The 12,172-nt window shown below is 39.2% G+C and overlaps 1 protein-coding gene across 6 annotated transcripts in view; it reads left to right on the forward strand.

The window, feature by feature from the left end:
- Window positions 1-12,172, forward strand: part of MYO1B (myosin IB) — a 191,559-nt gene that overhangs the window by 139,983 nt on the left and 39,404 nt on the right. For all 6 annotated transcript variants that reach the window (XM_021075958.2, XM_021075961.2, XM_021075964.2 and 3 more), the window contains exons 14-15: window positions 8,691-8,795; window positions 11,339-11,401. In XM_021075958.2, the coding sequence (XP_020931617.1) occupies window positions 8,691-8,795; window positions 11,339-11,401 (168 nt within the window). The remainder of the gene's footprint in view (window positions 1-8,690; window positions 8,796-11,338; window positions 11,402-12,172) is intronic.

Consider the following 12,172-nt stretch of genomic DNA (forward strand, 5'->3'; position numbering starts at 1 on the left):
GAAGGTCAAATGATTTTCCCAAAGTTACATGGCTACTAAATGGCAGACTCAGGACCTAAATCTTAGGCCTCCTTGGTCCATAGTAAAAGGCCTTCTACTGGGCTTTTCTTCACTTTTCTCCCCAAACTCATGTAATTGACAATATCTGGAATTAAGGGGGAGAAAACCAAATGTTTTCAGTCCCTGATGCTTTCAGTTTCTGCACCTTTATCATTGTTCCAAGCTCCTGGCTATCATGGGGAACCTTCCTGGAGTTCATCTGTGTGCCAGTGGCAGAGTGTGGCACCCTTGGGCTGTGTGCTGCCCCTAGAGAACTGCCTTTAGGCACAATGTCTGCTTACGTTGGTGCCCCTTTAGTAGACTCAGCAAGGGAAAGCTTCCGGCCCCTTGCTGGAAGGGAAGAATTTGAGATTTGCACATTAAGAGAATTGCTGGGGTAAATGCAACAGTCATGGTGCTAAAATTAGTTTCTTTCTAGCAAGACCTCAGGTTACTGCCACTAAATGGACCCTAAATGTCAAAGTCATTCTTTACAGTTGGCCAGGGAAAAGATTTCTTACCTGGCACACTGCTGACCTTTACTTAGGCTGTTTCATGAACAGGGCAAAAGCAGAGGTCTCACTATAAAGTGAGAAGAAAAAAGGTCATATTCGGTGATATTTCTACAATCAGAAGAAACTTATTTTATTTTTATTTTGCCTGAAGAAATTGACTGATCCTTAAGTCACTGGGCATGTGCTTCATGTCATGTCACTGTACATGGAAGCTTTTTTTTAATAGGGTAGCGGTGTCTAGATGGGTCATTGGCTTGGCTTCGTCTTCTAGTATTATCTGATTAGCCATGGGAAAAGAGACCCCCAGAGCCCTCAGGGAACTGAGTTTAACCTCATGAGCAATTTGACCATGTATAAGCAAGGGAGTCATTTCTCTAGTACTTAAACAGTGCCTGATGTGAGCCAGAAGCCAGTGGTAAACAAAGTGGAGATGCTTCTTGTCTGCAAGGGGATTTTGGTCTTGGCCCGAGGATGGAGGATCTCTTGCCGCTCAGGACACATCCTATCTGGTAGGAAGCTCTAATCAGGAAGCTAGATTCCTTCTTCTTTTTTTTTTTTTTTAATATGGAAGTTTCCAGGCTAGGGGTCGAATCAGAGCTGCAGCTGCTGCAGCTGCTGACCTACACCACAGCCACAGCAATGCCAGGTGTCTGTGACCTACACTACAGTTCATGGCAATGCTGGATCCTTAACCCACTGAGCAGGGCCAAGGATCGAACCTGGCGTCCTCATGGATACTAAGTCAGTTTTGTTACTGCTGAGCCACAATGGGAACTCCCACCAGCAGTATTTTAAAGTCCCAGATAATTCCAGTTGGAGTCAAGGTTGAGACCAGCTTGTCTTGCAAACAGAGATCTTTAGAGTGAACTATAAATTCCCAGTATATGTGGTGTTCTTGCTGTTTGACCTCTGCACAAGAGGCCTTTGTAAAACATCCCACCTTACCTACCGTCCATCCTGACCTAAGCCTAATCTGTGTATATATAATATCCTTAAAACCAAATAGGTTCCTTTTTTTTAAACTGATCTCTTTTGAAACTGATCTTTCAGCCTGGGCCACATCCAACCAGTCATATGTCTATAGTAAATCTTAAGATGGCCATAAAATCATTAGAAATTAATTTCCTTGCAGTAAATGCTTTATGTTTTTTCCCTCAATTTCTTGAGCAAATTAAGATTTGTTTTCATTAGAGTTAATTGTTCTGTCCACTTTCCTGTCTAAACTGCCTCAGATTGATCTTCCAAGCATCTTGATTTTTAATAATCTAATATATGTTTTATTTATTTTATGCATCAGCTTATTTGGAGGGGAAGGTAGAGTAGAGATTTGGTTGGGTACTTTTTTTCTTCGGTTGGGCACTTGTAAGATACTTTTACCTGCTTTTTGATACAGATTTATAAAGCTCTTTTTTTCTTTTAATGTATTCACATAAATACCCTATTTGCCATCATATATTTTTCTGAATTCTCAGAAAAATTGTAACACATGGAAATGCCAGGAAGCTTAAAGGGTTGAACACTAGAAAGCCAGATAATTAAGGACCTAAAAGTACAACAAGCTGAAGTACAAAGGCTTAGAGTATGACTTTGGGAGAAGTACTCAGAATCCACATCAGTGCAAAGATGAAAATTTCTAGGATACTGTCCGCTTAACTGAAAATAAACTGATAAGAGTATAGAGGAAATTCTGCCTTTGTTCCTCAGTGAAAATTGACTGCAGGAATTAAGGTTCTGCCTTTTGGAAAGCCCTGGGCATTGCTTTAAAAATTGGACAGGACACTAGAAAAAAATTTTTTGGAATGTTTCTAATTCTGCCTCTTGACCCTACTGACAGTTCTCATGAGAATGTTTTTCAGCTGAGCTGGTGGAAACCTTTCATTTACTTTGGTCTGTCTCTAAACGGAAGAGGGAAACTGATGCATTAAACCATGGGATGATGACATGTGGATTTGACTGCACAACATTCCAGTGCTAGCTGGGTGAATAGCTCTGCCTTGCTGGCCGCATGTGATCTGATGTCAGCTTAGAAAACAGATTAGTGGAACACTGATTCCAAAAATAAGGTGAAGTAAATTAAAGTTCTTTGAGGAGGGAGCTCCTCTCGTGGCTCAGTGGTTAACAAACCTGACTAGTATCCATGAGGATGCAGGTTCAATCCCTGGCCTCACTCAGTGGGTTAAGCATCCATCGTTGCCATGAGTGGTGGTGTAGGTCTCAATGTGGCTCAGATCCCAAGTGGCCGTGGCTGTGGCTGTGGTGTAGGCCGGCAGCTGTAGCTCTGATTCACCCTCTATCCTGGGAGCCTCCATATGCTGCAGGATGTGGCCCTAAACAAAGACCAAAAAAAAAAAAAAAAAAAAAAAAATTCATTGAGGAGAAATATCTAACTATAAATCCTGTTAAAACATAACCGGTTTTGCAGAGTAAGCGAATTATAATCCAGACACTCCAATTCTACAAAGCTAAGTTTGGATATCTTATAACTGAAGACATGGCCTTAGGGTTTCTGAGGAATATTTATAGCATCTCCATAAAATAGTAAGTGTTCTTCTTTTAAAAAAATGACGAAATTAAATTCAAAACAATGTCAGGCAATCTAAATTGCTTTAATGTTTTTCTAGGTACTTATCTGGTAGGTCTTAAATGGACAGGTAGTTTGCTGGGGAAATCTATTGGTGTCCTGTAAACCAAAGCAGGACAGTAGTGGCTGAATTTTTTTTTCATATGACTGAACTAGTTTTGTACAGGCAAAATGCTAGTTATTTTGAATTGGGCACTTATTCATCTTACCCTTGGAAATACCTTGAATGTGGCCATATATCTAGTTAGAATATGATAGTCTGGGTGCAATGGTTGTTTCAAATAGAACACTCTAATAGTTGGGGGAGTGTCAGTGATAAGCCCACTGGTAAGTTTGTCTCATGATTATAGGATTTGTTTTCTAAAATATTTTAAAAGAAAATTGATTCTAGTTACAGGCAGAACCTTTTGTTCCAGTTTTTTTTTTTTTTGCCTTTAATCTTGTATTTCATATGCCAGAGAACTTATAGTTAAAGAGGAAAGAGACCATGTAGATTTTAGAATGAAAATGGTGAGAATTAATACAATTCATAATGTATATATGCTTATTCATCAGTGCTTTTGCTTCAACTTTTTAAAATCAAAGCCTATTTAGAAATATCTAAGAATGTGGGAGTTCCCGTAATGGCTCAGTGGTTAACAAATCCGACTAGGAACCAGAGGTTCCAGGTTTGATCCCTGGCCTCGCTCAGTGGGTTAACGATCCAGCATTGCCGTGAGCTGTGGCGTAGGTCACAGACGCAGCTCGGATCCCATGTTGCTGTGGTTGTGGTGTAGGCCGGCAACAACAGCTCCAATTAGACCCTAGCCTGGGAACCTCCATATGCTGTGAGTACGGCCCTAAAAAGACAAAAAGCCTATATATATATATATATATCATATATATATGATATATATCATATATATATGATATATATATATATATATCATATATATATGATATATATATATATACTATAATGCTACTTTTCTAAAATTGACCATATTTGAGTATGTGTCTGGGAGAAAAAAATGTTATATATTTAAAGGGAAGTTTTCTATAGCTTCAGCCAGCTATTCAATTTTGGAAATGTCTGAGAAGGCGAATATATGATGTTAAATATTTATGTCTTATTTTGAGGATTTTTTTTTTTTAAGTTCTTTAAAAAAAAAAAAAAAGGTTGTTCTTGATTGAGGGCCCATTTCTTGACATTGTGATTTTTTTAAATGTGTTATTAAGGACATTATATATTTTCTGTAAGAATAGTGTTATAATTGGAGAATGCCGAAGAGCTTTCCGCCGATTAAATCTTTGCTAGCACAGTAACACATTTTAAAGCAGTAATGTGGCTCAGTTGCTCTAAAACGGTGCTGTTACATTCAAACTTTTTATAACTTGTAGATAAATATACTATTTCATTTATTATGCAAGAGACTTCATTGTGCAAAAAATATGGAACCCTCTCCCAACTTGTTATATCCAAAATTTGACCTCAAACGGAAGTGTTGAACTATGAGAAATACCAATTAAATATGCAACTAACACTGCTTTTTGCTGAAATAACTCATCGTCTTTGTGTTTGAAATGCCCCCATTTCCTACATAATATTCTTCCTTCCCATCCATCATCCTAAGATGGGCTCAAACTCTAGAATTCTTGATGGAAGCTCTAGAGTTTAAAATGTTGGTGTATTGTATGCTTCTAAATATAGTGAGTGCTTACTGCACTTCATAAGTATAGTGTGAAATGGTATAGAACCCAGGCACCTTGCTGTTTACTTGTGTTTTCTAAAGCAGTCCAGTAAGGGTGAGGAAGGTTCTGAGCTTTATTTAAGGGAATTCTCTAATGGAAAATCCAGGATGTACTTGTTTAAAGATGTTCCCTGAAAGTTTTAGTTTTATCCCTTGGTCTTTCAGGATAGACCTGTTAGGGATGTGTGTTAGACAGAGGAGAAAATTCCATGCATGGGGCATGGGTAGAAAACGGGAGGGAGAGGAGGTTAGTCCTTCATGGGAACAAGCTCCTGCCTACTTCCTCTTTGGGAGACTTAAGTTCATGGGACTGGCCTGTGCAAGAGAGTGCCCGGCTCAGGGATGGAGGTTCCCAGTTCTTAAAAGTACCCAGGATATCAGGTTGCTTTGGAGCCTTCATTTTCATGTAATGATTCCTAGACTCAGTTTAGCTATTTTATAAAGAGGAGTGGTGAAGCCCTGTGAATATTTAATGGCCGTATAAATGGAGAAATGCATTGGACTTGTGTAAGCTGCAGCTATACCTGTGACCAGAGTTTTAATTTTCTGAAAATCATAGATGTTTGCATTCTTTTGTGTCTTTTTTTTTTTTTTTCCCCCCAGGGTTGAACCTGTGGCATATGGAAATTCCCAAGCTAGGGGTTGAATTGGAGCTATAGCCGCCGGCCTTCACCACAGCCATGGCAATGCAGTATCCGAGCTGTGTCTGTGACTTACACCACAGCTCATGGCAAAGCCAGATCCTTAACCCACTGAACAAGGCTAGGGATTGAAACCATGACCTCATGGATGCTAGTCAGGTTCATCACTGTTGAGCCACAACAGGAACTCCCGCAATTTACTTTTTGTGGTTTGTGAAGTCTCGTTTCCCCCTCATTTGGACAATATCAACAACTTAAACATTGATCATAGGCAATACGATTGCCTTCATTTCCAGCAATAAGGAATCACTCTGGCAATTCACAACATGTTTTGGAGGCTGTGAGGTAGGTTTGCGGTAGATGCTTAGATATTTCTATGGGGAAGTAAGCTGGTTTCTGCCTTGATAATTGTGCCGATGATTTTGGTTTTTGTCCTTTAAGCAGCAGGATGAGGTCGGAGTCAAGTTTTTGCTCTTAAACTTTTTCTAGAGCACTTTCCTATCCCTCCTGTTTGTGTTTGAAGGGGAGACACAGCAGGAGCAACACAGGGGTGGGCTGCTGTGGTGGGAAAAGGGAAGCGCTCTGGATCTTGCTGAATCTCTTCCACTCTTTCAGTGACCTGCTGTCTGCCTCTGTTCCTGAGTCTTTGGGTGGATGTGTCAGACACATTTTATTTTTCCTGATAATTTAGAGCTAGAAGTGTTAGATTCTGAAGCCTTAGGACTTCAAGAAAATTATATGGTGTTTCATTTCAGTCAAACTGTATTTATCCTGAATAGCTCTCACCTGTAGCAGAACCACAATTCCGATACCACATGTGGGTATCATGGTCCTGTCATTTGAGTTGATAGGACATGTGTCTTGATTTCAAGTTTGTACCCTGGATGATGAAATCTGTCATTTGCACCAATGAATAACTATCAGTAAGTGTTTACTTTTAGAAGTTAATTGCAAATTAAGAACTGACTGCATTTTGTGTACTCTGTCCCTTTGTGCACCAGAATGCAGTAAGTATGAACCGTTTGCAGTGCTGGTCTGTTGCATGCTCCTGTGTTAATAGCTTCTCCAGTTGTGTAAAGTTTGCAGTAAATGGCCATTGATTAACTGTGTGTGGATATGAAATATAGAATTCATACAGGCACTTACAAAAAATTGAGGAGAAATTTACTTTAGCTCAAACTTACTCTGTAGATTGTGTTGTAATTGTGAAGCTTTGCCTCTGGTTTCTAATCTGCTTGTGTGTATTTCATAGTCCTGTTCTGGAAGCATACCTCCAGCTGTTCACAGCCACTAATGTGTCCACAGACACTAGTTGCTCTCCCCCCCTTCTCCTCCTTAGTCGCCATTTGAAAATTTGGCATAATTTTGTTTAAACAGCTCCACAGGCACAGATGTGTTAAATAACAGAAAGAATTTGCTCCATGAATTTGTTTCCTAAAAAAACCAAGATCTGTCCATATAAATCACTAAAATTTTATTTTATTTGTAAGTTTTAATTTTGGGTCATAGCACTATATAGGGCTATATTTTACCAAACTGAGAAAGCCAGACTTTCTCATAAAGAAATGGCCTTATACTGATTATAATAAGGCATCTATATGAGACTGACTTCAGCTGCTAGTCAAAATGATTAAGCTCTGAGTTTTGGAGCACATGATTTTTAAAACTTTATATGAAAAAGGGTACTGGGGAATGACCCTTGTGTCTAAGGCTATATTTGTTGAACATTTTGGATCAACAAATGTGTGCCTTTTAAGTAAGGACCTTCAGGATTAAAAAAAAAAAAATTCATCTTTGACTACATTTAACATTCAAAGATTAGTCAGTGATAATTTATATGTGTCATTTATAGTTTAGAGTTTAAAATTTCCCCCAATTAATTAGTTCATTAGTGATTAGAACTGGCATGTGGTCAGAAGCTGCATCCTACGTGTCATTTAAAAATTTGTCCTTGTTGCACTAGAGTTGATTTTGAAAGATCACCTTCCAAAAAACTCCCTGACTTTTGCTCTCATCTTTTATGGAGAGATTTGTAGGCAGTTGCTCTGTGTTCACAGGGAGTAGCGAGCTTCAGTTCTGTGGTTACACGTGGACCCTCATAGCCCATTAGGCCAGGACTGGCCACCTTAATGGGAAAGGAGTCTGGTTTTATCAGTGGTGGGATCTTATTGCCACTCACTCCCACTTCCACCATCTCCTTTCTCCTCAAAAGAGAGATAGAAGTGAAAATAACAAGTTTTTGTTATCAGATCTACTTCTTTCTAGACGATGGGGTGTTTGATAAAGTGTATTCTTCTAGCAGACATGCATTTTGTGCCCTCAATATGTACGACAGTACATTCAGCCCCCTGGATTGTTCAGATAGGATGTAGGCATGGCTCTTCATAGGCAATAACTCTAATACGAAGAAGAAACTTCTGAGACTCGTTAGAGTGATAAATGTATGAGCCTTCTGAGCGGAGAGAGACTCTCTCTAGCTAGGAGATGATTTTCAGTCTGTATTTTGCAGGGACTTCATTCATTCATTCATTTATCAAATACACATTGAGCACTTGCTGGGTACAGGGCGCTGCAGGCCTGGGCTTCCCTTGGTGAACAAGAGACATATAGTCAGCCCTTGCCCTTGGAGGAATGAACAGTCTAGTGAGACAGATTAATAGGAAACCAATCAATCCATGTGTATGCATCTATACACATAGCTGATTTTTCAAAAGTGCTGGTATGTATGAATCAGAATGAGGGTGACTCTGGTTTGGGGAGTAGGAAGTAAGGTCAGGAAGACTTTCTTGAGCTCGAGTTTTACCTGAGAACTTGGGTGACAAAGGTTATAAATCTTGCTGTTTCTTTGCTGATCCTTTAGGAGTAAATGTATTTTCTTTTTTCTTTTTCTTTTTTTTTTTTTTTTTTTTTTTTACCATGTATGGGCTGCTTATTTGACAACTAAAATTCTTCATTCTCCAAATACTGCATAACTTATGTATCCTTCATCCATTCACTTGACTCATGAATTGTTTCTCGGCTGCCTGCGATGTGCCAGCCTCTGTCCAGGAGCTGTGCACTGAGCCGCAGCTGGGTCTGCAAGATGGTGTGTGACGTTTGTCATGGAGTGAGATGCTAGAGGGGCATTGTCATGGGAGCTCTGATGGCATGCTTTATAAAGCTCTCTTCATTTTTCTCCCTATAGGACAACAGCTTTGAGCAGTTCATTATTAATTATTGTAATGAAAAGCTGCAACAAATCTTCATTGAACTGACTCTTAAAGAAGAGCAGGAGGAGTATATACGGGAGGTAATGTTGAAAAAAATTTTTAATGTTCCTTTTTTTACTCATGCAAATGCTGGATTCAGATGACTATACAAACACAACCCTAAAATCACATCTATCAAAGTTTAAATTTAACCGTATTGTCTTTTAAAAAATTATTTGCTATGACATCTAAGATAACTGGGATTTTCTTTGCTGCTCTGCTGCTGGTGCCCAGGACTGTGCTCAGCACATAGTAGATGCTCAGTGAACATCCGGTGACTGACTTGAGTCTCATTGGATTCCGATGTTCGAAGTAAGATAATACCCTGTTAAGAACATAGTCTGGGGGAGTTCCCGTCGTAGCTCAGTGGTTAACAAATCCAACTAGGAACCATGAGGTTACCAGTTCGATCCCTGGCCTTGCTCAGTGGGTTAAGGATCCAGCATTGCCGTGAGCTGTGGTGTAGGTTGCAGACAAGGCTCGGATCCCGCGTTGCTGTGGCTCTGGTGTAGGCCGGCGGCTACAGCTCTGATTCGACCCCTAGCCTGGGAACCTCCACATGTTGCAGAAGCGGCCCTAGAAATGGCAAAAAGACAAAAAAAAAAAAAAAAAAAAAAAAGAACATAGTCTGGGATGAATGGACAGAAAACTGTGGCACATCCATTCAAGGACATACTACTCAGCAAGAAGAAGGAATAAACAGTTGATGCACACCATGACATAAAGGAATCTCAGATCTGTTTTGTTAAATGAAAGAAGCCAGACTCAAAAGGCTACATCTATATGAGTCTCTTTATATGTCATTCCAGAAAAGGCAAAGCTATAGAGGCAGAGTGATGGAGACACATTTGTCAGTAGTTGGCTGGGGTGGGGTTGGGTTGGGTGTGGGCCACCAGGGCAGGGGACCATGGGAAGCTGTAGGGAGGTAGGAGTGTGACTGCTAAGGGCAACAGGAGGGGATTTCGGAGTCTGATCATGGTGATAGCCACCTGACACTGTGCATTTGCCAAAATTTTATAAGAGAACCATATACCACAAAGGTCAATTATCACTGTATATAAATTTGAAACTAATTTGATGCTTTGTTCAATCATGAAAAGTATTGATTTTCTAACATCTTGTAATAAAAGCAGGTAACATTTGTTGAGTACTTACTATATGCTAGTGTTATGGATGGATTATATCGCTTAATGTCATTTGAAAGTAATCAGCAGGAGTAATATCTACAAAGTCCTTTCATCCTTAATTGTCAAACACATACTTGGTTTTCACCCTTTCATGTTTAAAATAGCCTTTGCTTTTCTAAGTATAAATTTATTTATTTCAGACCAAAAGGAGAAATTTTGTTATATCTAATTGTATTATATTTTTCCTTTTCACTTATTTACCTTAATATTTTAGTAATGCTACCTAGTTTTCTTTATTTTCTATATTGTCATTTTACGTCAAGGACACCGAATCCTCTTTTTTTGTCCTCTCAGTATAGGTTTTTCAAATGTGATTATTATCCCCAATGACTTAGTAAAATAACTTATCTACTCAAAAGCTAAATCGTAAGTTTTTCATCTTCCATTTAGAAATCATCATGCTTTAGAAACATTTTATACTTGAATGGCACCTTTTTAAACATAAACTATCCCAAAAGCCAGATTCATTCTCTTCCTGTCTTTTCATCATAAAGAGACTGCCCAAACTTTGATCTATAACTTAAAACAATTTATACAGATTGTCTTAACAGACTTCTAAGCGTATATAGAAAGATCCCTAATTTGCCATATGAATTAATTTTCTACCCCTTAGAAGAAAAATAAATGTTTACACTTATGGACAGAGTGTAAGCAGGCACAGAATGATTACATTTGACCTCCCAAATTTGGCTTAGTAGCTAGTGTTAGAACCAGTGGATAGGTTTTTGTATCTTTCCTTATGTTGAAAATATTTTGTCTTAGCACTGTTCTATTTTTATATTTGTAATAGTTAACGGCCCTCCAACATGAGATTCACTCTAAAATTAATTTCTTCCTTATGATTACAAATTAAGAACAAAAAAATCTAGCCTGATATTCTTGGGATCAAGTTCTGACTTATTTCCTTATAAACACTGTAAATATACACAAAGTAATATTGACCCAGGGGCCCGTTGAGTGGATGGCCCGGGGCCAGCGAAGTGCATGGGAAATTGCCACAGATGGGAGAGTGGGAGGGGAGGCAGTCTCAGCACAGGTCAAGGGCGTTTACTTCCATCAGATCTTGTCAGTGCCTGGACTGCTGCGTTATGAAAGTTTTGGGAACCAGAAGATGACATTTGCAGCGCTGACTTTAGAAAGGAAATTTTCAGACAGGAAGAGGAATATAGGAGTTCCTGTGTAGCTCAGCAGCTTCAGGATCCAATGTTGTCCCTGCAGCAGCTTGGATTGTTAGTGTGGCTTGGGTTTGATCCCTGGCCCAGGAATTTCCGCATGCCATAGGCACGGCCAAAAAAAAAAAAAGTGTCATATAGTAGGATGGGCAGTTTTGTGTTCTACACGGTAGTGTTGTGGCATCATCATGTGAAATTTTATTTTGTTCTGTTTTTCTTTTTCAGGGCATAGAATGGACTCACATTGAATACTTCAATAATGCTATCATATGTGACCTGATAGAAAATGTGAGTATTAGGCACAGCTTTCTAAAGAATTTCTTTATAACCTAATTCACTACTTACGAATGATCTCACTGCCTTCATTGTTAAACTTTAGTATTTTCACTATTTGAACACTTTGAGAACTACAGAGTTCTGAAAACTTTATTATAACCTAAGAAATCACATATAGTTCTTGAACATGTATATAGACAGATGGACATTTTGATGCTTAGCTGGGAACCCCAGGCTCATCCTGTTGCCACATCACAGAACCTGTTTATGACGCTCAGCTGCCATGCCCTAAGGTGCATCATTCTTTCTTGTGTGCCGGGAACCCAGGTCCAATCCACAGCTCCTAGAAATATGAGCACTGATCAGAGGAGACTCAGATAAAAAAGGTGTTTGCCAAATCAAAATATTCATTTCATTTCTAAAATTCTAGGGACCTCTAAACACTCTATGCAGTGCTTGTTATTAAAAAGGTAATTGTTGGTGAGGGTGTGAGGAAATAGTAACCGTTGTGTACTGATGGTTGAATGTAAATTGATGTAACTGCTATAGCAAACAATAGAGAGATTCCTCAAAAAATTAAAACTAGGACTGTGACGTGACTCAGCAGGCCCACTCCTGGGTAGATATCCAAGAGAGGCAGAGTCAGGGTCTCAAAGAGTTCTTCACTCCCCTCTTCACTGCAGCTTTATTCACAATAGCCAAGACAGGGAAACCACCTAAGCGTCCGTCTGCAGATGAATGGATCAAGAAGACGTGTGTGTATATATACAATGGAATATTGTT

Source organism: Sus scrofa, chromosome 15 (assembly GCF_054392235.1).
Source record: "Sus scrofa isolate SSC_HxYL_T2T_F1_AM1 chromosome 15, Sscrofa_HxYL_maternal_Yorkshire_Landrace_v2.0, whole genome shotgun sequence".
Taxonomy (NCBI): domain Eukaryota; kingdom Metazoa; phylum Chordata; class Mammalia; order Artiodactyla; family Suidae; genus Sus; species Sus scrofa.